Here is a 12,772-nt window from a genome sequence, read left to right as displayed (position 1 = left end):
ACCATTAACTTACCTAATTTTATCCCAACACTATTTTACTGAACTATTTTCTTCTTCCACATGCCAAAATCCTTCAAAGTTTCACTGATAGTCAGAAAGATCCTGCCTGTGGTGAGAAAAATATGGAAGATTTCTGTGGTATTTAGTTACCCTGTGTTACACATGGTTTATAGGTTGGCCAACTACCTCTGTAAAGGGTCAGATAATAAATATTTTAGGCTTTGTAGGCCATTTGGTTTGTATCACAACTACTCAACTCTGCAGTTATAGAAATAAAGCAGCTATAGACAATAGGCAAACAAAGTAGTGTGGCTGTATTCCAATAAAACTTTATCTGCAAAAGCAGGTGGCCTGGGACCACAGTTCGCTGACTCCCTGGGTCATTTGGAGACTTATTTCTGTGCAGAAAGATTTAGTCAGGTTTTTTCAGGTACAGAAACATTTTCCAAGTAGCTTGTTCCCAGAGAATAATCTTTCTAATCAAACATGGTACTGAGGTAAATACTTTGAAGGATACTTGTACCGTACCTTAACATGCAGTTTTATCAGAAACAGAAGCTGAGGGAATAAGGTTATGTAAAGATTCATTTACTTTAATAACAACTCTCACAGCTCAGCATATCAGGAGTTGCATCCCAAGTGAACCGGAAATGTCCGTATGCTGCCCTGGCTCCCAATAATGAGAGCTATAAAAGTGTTCATGCTCTTTACCAGTATGTTAATTTTAAGGAACTATTCCACAGCAATGACTCCAATGAAACAAAATCCCTTGTGTGCCCAGTGATGTTTAGAACAGAAATAGTCATCAACACTAAAATTCTAAAGTAAGCCAGCTGGGAAACAGAAAAATAGCATGGAGGAATTCTGTAGAATTTTTTTATGTGGTGTTTGTGTGGAGTGTACTGATCCTTGGAAATGTGCGCATTAAAAATTACAAGTGAGAAAAGTCAAGTGGAAAGTATGTTTACCTGATCTCAAACATAAAAATCAATACACATGAACTCTGTCATTCATTACTCATTAAATGCTTATTGAATAAGTACCCACTATGAGCAAAGCTCTGCTCTAAGCACTGGGAAGACAGCAATGAATAAAATAGACCAAAATTCCTGCCCTCACGGAGCCAAGTATTCCTATGGGAGGGAGACAGGTATTGAAGATCAAAGGGATTTTAGCAATTACTATATCTGGAAGTTTAATATCATGAGATGCCTCCCCCATAAAGCAACTTATATAAAAAAGCTTTCCACCTGTTGATATGTTTGGTTTTATTTTAGGAATAAGACTTCTTCTGATCATTTCATTCAACCAGTGTTTGTTGAGTTCTTACTATGTGCCGTGCTCTCTTCCAGGCACATGAAACATAGTGTGAACGAAACATGGAAGCAAGCCTAGTCTCTTGGAGCTACAGTCTAGTGAAGGAGACAGAATATAAGATAAATAAATAAAATATATTCAAGGTTAGATGGTGACCAAGGGGCAGAGGTAAGGAGGAAAGCAGGATACGAATGTTGGGAGAAGGCAAACTTTCAGATTTGGTTGTCAAGAAGGACTCCTTGAGCAGGTGACTTTGGAGTAAATACCTAAAAAAAATGAATGCACTAACAGTGTGATGGCGTGGGAGAGGTCATTCTGGGCAGAGGGAACAACATGTATAAGGGCCCTGGGGTGAGAATGTGCCTGGAGTACTCAAGGAACATCAAGGAGGCCAGCGGCTAGAGTTCAGTGAGTGAAGGAAAGAGAAGTAGAAATGAGATGGAAGGTGTAAAAGGGATCAGATCACAACTGGCCTTTGAAGTCATTGGAAGGATATTGGCTTTTATTCTAATGATGAGAAGATATTGAAGAGCTTTGAGCAAAGGAGAGAGGTGATCAGGTTTGTTTTAAAATAACTCCTGCTGTTGAGAATAGACAACAAACACAGGGAGGCTTTTAGGAGACTGTTGCCATAACGCAGGTGAGAGAAGATAGCTTGGACCAGCAGGGTGAGTGACAGCAGCATCTTGAGCTGTGGTAGCACAAGGGGAGGATGGAGGTGTGGCAGGAACCAGCATTCCCATTGCCAGAGCCCACCTGCCACAGAGGGTGAGATGCCTAGGAGCAACAACTATTCCTGAACTGTTGCTGTATCTCCAGTGGAAAGCATAAAGTCAGGCACATACTAGGTGCTTAAATTAGGTTGATTAAATGTTGTAAAACAAAAGAGGAATGTGAAACGAAATCTGTTTTACAGCTGTCTCCTGCTACAGAACACTCTCCTCACCACTTTGTCTGCAGTCATTTTCCATTCTTTGGTTATTTATTTATTCTCTTATGAAAATATTTTAATTGTTAACAGTCAAAATAAAACTAACTCAAAATTTTATAAAACAACAACCCCGGGAAGAACTTGACAACAGAGAGGACAGTAGAAAAAAATTTAAAATCATCTCAAATCCTACCACCCACTAGAAATATTTTGATGTATATACTCCAGAATTTTTTTTTTTTTTTTTTTTTTTGGCTGCACTACAGAGCTTGTGGGTCTTAGTTCCCTGAACAGCGATCAAACCTGGGGCCTTGGCCATGAAAGCCTGGAGTCCTAACCACTGGACAGCCAGGGAGTTTCCTTTTACTCCAGAATTTTAAACAAAGAATACTTTTAAATGTCAGTTTGTTACTGTCAGATAAAAAGAACCTATACTTACACCATGTGGAAAATAACTTCTTCCTTGTTTATCAGGAAAGTCTTTCAAAATAGCACATAAATTAGCTATTACACATTGTATATGCAAAACTATGTGTTTATATATAGGATTACCCCTATATATATATTACTATATATATATTACCACTCCACCCCCCGCAGGGAAGGCAAAGCTTTCATCAGGGTTTCAAAAGATACTGTGACTTAAATGGGTTGAGAACCACTGCTTTAGATTATAAATTCAATTCAAACAGCTCTTTGCAGCCAGTCATTTCTTCATTATGGAAGATTTTGAAGGACTTTTTAAAAATCAAATTCAACTTTGAAATTATTAACACACATCTTCACTAAGGGAAAGTAACCACCTAAGACCAGATTTTATTTGTTTTACTTTGATGATTTATTTATGAATTAACACCTTCAACATTTGTTGATGTCCTAAGAAGGCTTCAGTTTTCAATGACTTATATTAAAATGACAGAATAGTAAAGATTCCATTGAACCATTTTTTCCTATCTCATATCTTTTTGAACTGAAGGCACCATTATTGCCTTCTACCATTAAAAAGCCTAAGACTGATTGTAACTGAATGTAATATTGTTTTTTTAGGGAACAACTTAATTCTTTATTGAAGACCTATAACATCTTTTATAGGAACCAGAAAAATCTGCATATTTTATATGGACAGGTAAGCCCGTCAAAGAAATGCAGTACAGTTTAATTCACAGGAGAAAAAAATCCATAAAAGTACAGAGAAGTCAGGATAAGTTGGAGTCCGTAAGGCAAAACATCTGGGAGAAGCAGGTGAATCTTTAACTTGATCAGGATTTTTCGGTTTTAGACTATATTGCAAAATCCTAGTCCTGAAACATGTGACTTTCCAAGTATTTTTTTAGAATGGGAAAACGTTTAAAACAACTTTAATGACATATTTGCTTTCTACTTTAAAAACAGAGTATGAACATCTTTTGAACAGCAATTCCATTAAAAATCTATCCTAGAAACAATTCAGCAAGCCTTTTTAAGGTTGCAACTGGCAGGCTACTGTACAAAGTGGCCTTAGATTGGTTTTTTAATGCCTCATCCTCCACAGGTCTTCCTACTCAGTCTTGTATTCTAATGAGACTCACTTCACATCTTTACAATATCTTCCTGGTCCTAGGGAACATTAGAACTTTCTACCTACGTTTCAGATCTTCAAATGTGTACAGCATTGACTTTAGGCCACCACTGTTCCAATCTGTAATTGGAACAGAAGGAAATTTATAAACCTCTCTGGCCTTTATTAGTGAGCTTAAATGATTTAGTTTGATTGGACATTTCAGTTACCTTCCCAAATGTAATTTCCTACAGAATTAGGAAATAACTAATCCCTTTATAAAGAAATGGGCCTAAATTTTTTAAATGGCCTAATTTTAAATTATTTCAATATTATCCTGTATCTTAGATCTCTCATATAGGTAACTGTAAAAATATAAAATTTAAGAAAAGATCAAAACTTTAAGAAAATGATTTCATATTTTAATTCGGTTGTTTCCATAGAATTCATGATGTTAAGAAGTTCATTTCCTTTAGGAAAATGTTTGAATTTTGATGTGACAAGCATATAAGTTGAGGCATGTCATTTCCTATTCTGTGAATCAGTGCTCAATCTGCAAGTCATTTGATTTTTTAGAATAAAGTGCCCTGTCTTACATAATTTTTTAAAACTGTATGAAGTAAAGTATACAGTGAGAATATCAGATTGCTTAATCTTTCCATCTTTACTTACCGTCAATAAAGTTAGAATCCCGGGCTTCCCTGGTGGCGCAGTGGTTGGGAGTCCGCCTGCCAATGCAGGGGACACGGGTTCAAGCCCTGGTCTGGGAGGATCCCACATGCTGCGGAGCAGCTAAGCCCATGCGCCACAACTACTGAGCCTGTGCTCTAGAGCCCGTGTGCCACAGTTGCTGAAGCCCATGTGCCTAGAGCCCGTGCTCCGCAACAAGAGAAGCCATCGCAATGAGAGGAACGTGCACTGCAACGAAGAGTGGCCCCTGCTCACCGCAACTAGAGAAAGCCCGTGCACAGCAACAAAAGACCCAACACAGCCTAAATAAATAAATAAATAATAAAATAAATAAATTTAAAAATAAATAAATAAAGTTAGAATCCAGAATTTTGCAAGTCTCTGACTTAGTTACAATGATGGGCACTGTTAAAAGGGGCAGTCCATGGAGAATAGCATGTAGCTTTCTAAATCTCTGATTAATTAACTTAATGAATATTTATTGTATACAACACAGCAGACATTGTTCTAAAAGCTAGAGACATAGCAATGAAGAAACTAGACAATGTCCTGCCTTCATGCTTGCTTACATTTTAGTAGTCAGAAAAGAAACAAAAAAGTAAACTGTGTATCCAATGGCGATAAAGACTGGAGAGGGACTTCGCTTGTGGCACAGTGGTTAAGAATCCACCTGTCAATGCAGGGGACACAGGCTCGAGCCCTGGTCTGGGAAGATCCCACATGCTGCAGAGCAACTAAGCCTGTGCGACACAACTACTGAGTTGCCTACTGCAGCTACGTGCTGCAGCTACTGAAGCCTGTGCACCTAGAGCCCGTGCTCTGCAACAAGAGAAGCCACCGCAATGAGAAGCCTGCACACCGCAACAAAGAGTAGCCCCTGCTCGCCACAACTAGAGAAAGCCCACGTGAAGCAATGAAGACCCAATGCAGCCAAAAAAAGAAAGGCTGTGGAGAATAACAAAGCAGGGAAGAGGGCTCAGGAATCTAAGTGGATGAGGAAAGAGGAACATTTGACCAAAGACTGAAAGATGTCAGAGAGCAAACCTTGTAGAAGTCTGTGGGACACACATTCCAGGCACAGACATATCCAGCAGCCCAATAAAGGTCCTGAGCCTGGCTGGTGTAACTGAGGTACGGTGGGGAAGCCAGTGCAGCAGGAACCTTGTGGGAATGGGATAGTAGAGAACAAGGAAGCTATAGAGAGAACTGAGAAGGGGAGGGCACCAGAGCATGTAGGGTCTTATAGATCATTGTGAAGACTTCAGCTTGTACTTGGAATGAGATGGAAAGCCACTGAGGAGTTGTGATATTATCTAAAGATTCATTTTAAAAGGATCTCTCTAACGAACTTATGGTTACCGGGGGGAAGGTGGGGGAGGGATAGTTAGGGAGTTTGGGATTGACATGTACACACTGCTGTATTTTAAGTGGATAACCAACAAGGACCTACTGTACAGCACAGGGAACCTGCTCAATATTATGTAACAATCTAAATGGGAAAAGAATTTGAAAAAGAATAGATATATATATATATGTATAGCTGAATCACTTTGCTGTACACCCGAAACTAACACAACATTGTTAATCAACTATACTCCAATATAAAATAAAAAGTTAAAAAAGTAAAAAATAAAATGATCTCTCTAGCTACTAAGAATACATAGAGGGGCAAGAGAAGAATGAGGTAGACCCCAAAGAAACTATTGTGATAACCAGGCAAACAATGACAGTGGCATAAACTAGAATTGTGGTAGTACCCATGGTGAGTATAGCCATATTGGGGATATATTTTTAAGGTAAAGCTAATGGGATTTGCTAACGTATTGGATTTTGAGAGGTTAAGTATGAAAGAAAGTTTAATGGTGACTTTAAAAATGTTGACCTGAACAACTGGAAGGATGGGGGTTCTATTTACCAAGATGGGGAAGACTGGGAAAGGAAAATAGTTACAGGAAGAAAGATCAAAAGTTAATTAGGAACATATTAAATTCGATGTCAAGTTTGACAACTGAAGTTTAGGGGAAGGTTTGGGCTGTATATCTAAAGTTGGGAGCTATTAGTTTAGAGATGGCATATAAGGATCATTGAGATCACCAAGGGTATTGGTGTAGATCTAGAAGAGAAAAGGCCTGAAGATTGAGACAATGAGATTAGATAAGTATAAACAAGGCTTCAGGGATAATTTATTTAGTAAATTTCAAAAGGGATGATTTCTTTTTTTAAATTAAATTTATTTATTTATTTATGGCTGCACTGGGTCTTCGTTGCTGCACACGGGCTTTCTCTAGTTGCAGCGAATGGGGGCTACTCTTTGTTGCGGTGTGCAGGCTTCTCACTGTAGTGGCTTCTCTTGTGGAGCACGGGCTCTAAGTGCACAGGCTTCAGTAGTTGTGGTGCACAGGCTCAGTAGTTGTGGCTTACGGGCTCTAGAGCACAGGCTCAGTAATTGCGGCACACAGGCCTCGTTGCTCCATGGCATGTGGAGTCCTCCCGGACCAGGGCTTGAACCCGTGTCCCCTGCATTGGCAGGCGGATTCTCAACCTCTGCGCCACCAGGGAAGTCCTAGAGATGGTTTCTGAAATTAAAAAATATTCTGATATTCCTTACATGAGAAAACCTCATTTTCTGATAATAGTTGGAGAATTTCTTCTTGAAAGCAAAAGTTAGATAACCTCAGAAGAGCAGTTATTCTATGAGTTTTTTGTTTTGTTTTGTTTTGTTTTTTGCGGTATGCAGGGCCTCTCACTGTTGTGGCCTCTCCCGTTGCGGAGCACAGGCTCCGGACGCGCAGGCTCAGCGGCCATGGCTCACGGGCCCAGCCGCTCCACGGCATGTGGGATCTTCCCAGACCGGGGCACGAACCCGTGTCCCCTGCATTTGTAGGCAGACTCTCAACCACTGCGCCACCAGGGAAGCCCCTCCCCTATGAGTTTTTGATATAAGGGATTCATTGTAGCATAATTAAGCCACGGAAAGATGTTATACATCAATAACTAAAATGTAGGCTCTGCATCATGTACTGCCCTTTCAGAGGGCAAATTATGTGTGGCTGTTAAGGACAACTGATTGGTACCTGACCTCACAGTGATCTGAAATATGAACTCAAAAGGAGGAGAAAGAGCAAAACTTTGTTTCAGGAGTGACTCCAAAGTAGGCTTGTCAGCCAAAGAAATAATAAGCAATATCATTTATTGAGCACTTTAAATACGAGGTCCTATGAATCAAGGATTGTTATGATTTCATTCTTCAGAAGAAGCAGCCCAGTTTTATAGGTGTTTGACATCTTGTCCAAGAGAACACAGCTAGAAAATGGCAGAGTCAGAGTTCAAACACAGGTCTGTCTGATTCCAGAGTCTAGAGTTTTCATTACACTCTCAAATAAGAATTGAGTCATTTATGTTTATATTTATTATGTTTTCTAATTATTGATTTTTCATAATAACAAGTAGTTATTGCATGTTAGAGTAGTTATTGGATAGTTGGAATGTTCTTTCTATATTTCCCAAATTTACTATAATAATAACACTACTTTAATAACAGACTTTTACATATATAAGAGAGCAATAGATTAGAAAATACATTCTATGGGAATGTGCTTTGGTATTAATATGTACATCCACAGGATAAGTAAGTGTTCAATCCTGTTTACTAATTTTTCTTTGCATAGAATTCCCTTCTTTTGTTATAATAGTTCCAACTTGAAAGAGATTACTCAAGTGCTATTGATTTTTTTCAAAAATATAATTTGTTGTGTATTTTACACTGTGTTTTTACATACATTATTTCACTTGTTCTGCATAAGTTTGTGAGCTAAATTTTTCCTGTTCAGAAATGAGAAAATAGCCACTAAACTGAACAATAGCTGTTCTTCTGAATTCTACTTTAGCACAGTTTTTAATTCTGCTTTAATTTTACGCTAAATAGAATTAGAGAATTAAAATTCCACTTAATTGAAGAAGCAGAGTTCAGAAAATATTTTAGCATACTGTGCCCTTTGGTGGGCATGTCATTACGATTATGACTTTGCTGGTTATAGCTGTTTTCAAAAATAAAAGAATGTTTCAAAAGTAGAAATGTTTTGTAGATAAATTTAAAAGCCAAACAGTCCCACCTGGGAATTTATTTTTTATCTATTAAGATGTCTTACAGACCTCATTTCTAAATCTTCAGTTAAAACATTTGCCTTCTATAAATAATACAAAAACAGTGTTTGTGATGATTGGTTTCTCCCCTAGACTGACGATGGTAAACTAATTGTTGAAGGAATGCTGGACATTTTCTGGGGAGTAAAGCAGCCTATACAACTGAAAATACAAGATGAGAAGCAAATCCCTTCTTTCACTGTGCTCAAGTCACCAGATGTCTTTTCCAAAAGGTGAGCTACCTTTTATGATTTTAATTCCTTAGAAAATGATCTTCATATTTACCTTTTTTGTGTGCCTCAAGGATGAAAGCTCTAAAGTTTATACACAACTTCATTTAATCCCCCATCAACTCTAGGACGTTTGTGTCCAGGGCTCTGAGAGGTTAGGTAGTTTGTGCAAGATCCCCAATTACCATGTAGCAGAACTGGACTGGACCTCAGGTCTATGAGCGCCAGAGTCTGGCTCTTGACCTCTCTGCTGTATTCCTTCTCTTCTGCGAGACTGCATTCTTTCACTAGAAAAAACAAAATGTAAAGGCAAGATTTCATTAGCCCTGGTCTTATCACCAAAAAGAGGGGGATAAAATTTAAATTTCTCCTCTTCTTAGAACAAAGAGCTTTTCCTGCTTTCTGGAAAGGAGACTTAATTATGTTCCATCTGATTGCTGTGTCCTGTTAGGATCAGGACAAAGTGCATGTGAAGTACAGTAAATGCACAAAACAGTACTCTGTGTGGGTTTATGCAACTGTACCTTGAATACGTAAGTTGGGCTGAGATATATCTTTTCATTATCCTTTACAATTTTTAGAAAAATTAATAAACATTCCCAAAGAAATCACAGATATAAATATTGTTTTCTTCCTCCCTCCCTTCTCCCCTTCCTTTTTAATCCTTGACTTTCTAACACATCTCCTTTTTGCGTGTACATGGAGGTATCAAGCGTTCTCTTCATCCATCCTTCTATCCATAACTAGATGAGCTGGAGTTCTAGCAGGAGAGAGGATAGAGAGAGAGCAGCCAGGACCTTTTCCTCAATCTGACCTTTGGTCATAACCAAGGAAAATCGGGTGTCACCTTGAGGGAAGCCCCACTTTTCCTTTGGGGAAAACACTGAAGTCCCACTATGATTTGCACCTTGCCAATCTTTCTCAAATGTGAGGTTCCAGCAATTCCAGCAATTTTATAATTCCCTACACATGTCATGCAGTTTCTTACTTTCCTGACTCTCTGCCTGGAAGCCTATCTGCTTCTCGACATCCATTTGCTAGACTCTTCCACCAATCCTTTAAGATTCAGGTCGGTAACACATTCTCCAGAGAGCCTTTTCTGACCCTGTAGTAGGTACCCTGACAACTTTTCTATATCCCTTTCAGAGCATGCCGTTAACTGTATTTTTATACCCCTGCCCCCACCCCCCCAGCCTGTGAGCTCCTCAAGGGTAAGGAGCATGCTTTATTCATTTTTATCCTGGTGCTCAGCAGTGTGTCGGCACAAAGAGAGGACTCAGAATTTAGTATCAAATGAACCCCACGGAATCCTGGTGGTTAAATTACCTCTGCTCTGTTGGGTAAACTGTCTCTCCATCTACCATTTCTGATTAGTCTCCCATCCAAGCTAATGAAGGGCAAAGGGTCCCGTACTTATGAACAGCAGAAGAGAAACCACAGACAGGCAGCCTGATGAAGCCCTGCATCCCTCACCTTCAGGTACTAGAAGATTGATGGGGCTGATGATTCTAAATGACAAGGAGCATCATTTAAAAGTAAAAACTACCCCTGGGCCCTGCTTTTAGGAAACTGTACAAGATATGAATTTGGCAAAATTAGCTAGCATTCTTCATATTGCCTAAGAACTCATTGCAAAGTTCTCTGAGCAGCCAGCTCTTTTTGATGCATTTAAATTATTTGAATCATGAATGCTTGATTAATATGGAACACTATGGGAAGATGTCAAAGAGTTGCAGTAAGCTACCTGTATTAGCACATTAAGCTATCACGATTTTGAATGGATATCCCAAGATATTTTCTTTAATTTCTCAAATTAAAATTCAAACCCTTGGGCTTCCCTGGTGGCGCAGTGGTTGAGAGTCCGCCTGCCGATGCAGGGGACACGGGTTCATGCCCCGGTCCGGGAAGATCCCACATGCCGCGGAGCGGCTAGGCCCGTGAGCCATGGCCGCTGGGCCTGCGCGTCCGGAGCCTGTGCTCCGCAACAGGAGAGGCCACAACAGTGAGAGGCCCGCGTACCGCAAAAAAAAAAAAAAAATTCAAACCCTTGTTCCTAGAAACACTGAATTTGAGGATGAGTTTCCGAAGCCCAGGTAGACAAGGTATATTGATGCCTTTCCATATTCTGTGGCAGATTATAAATTAATCTCCTTATGATGTGACTTCCATAGAATCCATTTGCCTTTTCTTATTGTTTATCAGAACAGTGCTGTGAAACAAACATAAGTTATCTCCTTTAGTTTAAAGCTGAGAAAAAAAAATAATAAAGTTGAGAAAGACTACCCTAGAAAACTTTGCTTGCCCTTTACCACAGTAATGAGACTTACTGGGAGAATATTTGAAGTGCAGTGTATCCGATTTTTCTGGTGGGTAAGAATTGTCAGAAAAAGATCCTTGGTCTCTGATTCCCTAGTGGGGTGCAGAGCCACTTTGTTTCAATCCAGTCCTAGACACCCTCACTCTGGTTGCTACCGTCACTGTGGTATTCGTTTAAACTCCGAGCCTTGAATGAAATTGTGTAAGGAAATGGACTATTCCCTCACTCCCTAACAATTCTTATTGTTCTCTTTCCCACACTGGGTTTCTGTGGGCAGAACTTATACCTCTACTCTCTCAGGATCACAGATTTAATATCTCCAGTGGATGGATATGGAATGTGGAATGAAAGACGTGGAAGTTGTGTACTCAGCTGCAGGAAGGGCTGCAATCTTTTCTTTCAATTCACCGTTGGGGAGAATCATCAGTTTGTCAAGCTAGTTTGTTTTAATTATCTTTGAAATGAGTCCCACTGAATCAGCTTAATGGGAGTGGTATAAGTTTAAAAGTAAATCAGTTTGAGCTGTGACCACTTGTGATCTTTTATGGAAACAATTCTACGGACAGTACTTTGATCTCTCATATCTGGTCCAAGTATTTTGTCTTGGAAATTTTTCGTAAAAACAGCTTTATTGAGGTTATGTTTGCTTGCACCAGTTTTCATTTCTGCTTTTAATTTCTTTCCAAAGTCTGCTTTGACATGCGTTGGACAAGTCATGGCAGAATGGCATAAAGAGCAAAAACTGGACAGGTGTACATTTGAATGGCATCAATAGTGTTTTTTCTTTTACAAGGTGGGTAGAGAAGTGGCCACCTTCTATGTGTCTATCAAATTTCTACCTCCTTTTTATTTTGCAGCTCATTAGAAAACCTCCCCACAGTTTAAATTTGCTAATGGTATATATCCTGAAGCTTGATCAGGGCAACGCTAACAGTCCTGTGCTTGGGCAAGTTAAACTATTTGATAGTACATGAAGTCCCAACGAGGTTTCTTTGGAAAACTTTGGGTAACTGCCTTCAAGTTTAGTCACTTGCGCAGCTGTATGTGGAGACGCTTCAAATTACACAATCCAGAGCTGAAAACGGGTGGGTTTGGGGGTGATGGGGGCGTTGTTTATTTTTGCTAAGATGGTAGGAAGGAAAATGGGCCAAACACTGACCATATTGAGGCATGTTTGTTTCTCTGTATTTGTGTGACACCACTAAGCTGAGAGAAGGTGAGGACAGGGGTGAAGTTGGGCAGGATTACCAAGAACTTATAGCACATCACTGGTCTGGTATGCTTGGGCTCTCTCATCTTCCCCCATGGGAGATACCATTGGGGTGCTTTGCCTTTTTAGTTTGCATGTTTCGTTGGTATTCTGTCTTTTCCATTGCCAACACTCTTTCTATGATAATCACATCTGCCTTTTTCAATTAATCTTCTATAGATTGGGGAAAATTGATAATTTTATCTCTCATAAGAATAACTAGAAAAGGGAGCCCTCCTACACTCTTGGTGGCAATGTAAATTGGTACAGCCACCATGGAGAACATTATGGAGGTTCCTTAAAAAAATAAAAATAGAGTTACCATATTATACTGCAATCCCACTCCTGGGCATGTATC

The 12,772-nt window shown here is 39.4% G+C and overlaps 2 protein-coding genes across 3 annotated transcripts in view; one reads left to right on the top strand and one right to left on the bottom strand.

Annotated features, from left to right (window-relative positions):
* RASSF6 (Ras association domain family member 6) overlaps positions 1-12,772 on the top strand; it is a gene marked incomplete at both ends in the record, with an annotated part of 48,082 nt that overhangs the window by 16,128 nt on the left and 19,182 nt on the right. For both annotated transcript variants that reach the window (XM_079920499.1, XM_079920498.1), the window contains 2 exons: positions 3,296-3,374; positions 8,712-8,851. In XM_079920499.1, the coding sequence (XP_079776625.1) occupies positions 3,296-3,374; positions 8,712-8,851 (219 nt within the window). The remainder of the gene's footprint in view (positions 1-3,295; positions 3,375-8,711; positions 8,852-12,772) is intronic.
* Positions 9,094-12,772, bottom strand: part of LOC307185921 (alpha-fetoprotein-like) — a 68,053-nt gene continuing 64,374 nt past the window's right edge. The window contains exon 14 of the mRNA XM_079920497.1: positions 9,094-9,135. Coding sequence (XP_079776623.1) covers positions 9,133-9,135 — 3 coding nt within the window. The 3' untranslated portion in view covers positions 9,094-9,132. The remainder of the gene's footprint in view (positions 9,136-12,772) is intronic.

The sequence above is a fragment of the Stenella coeruleoalba genome, assembly GCF_951394435.1.
Source record: "Stenella coeruleoalba genome assembly, chromosome: 4".
NCBI classification, from domain to species: Eukaryota; Metazoa; Chordata; class Mammalia; order Artiodactyla; family Delphinidae; genus Stenella; species Stenella coeruleoalba.
Note: the sequence above shows the minus strand (reverse complement) of the source record. Positions and strands in the feature narration are given on the sequence as shown.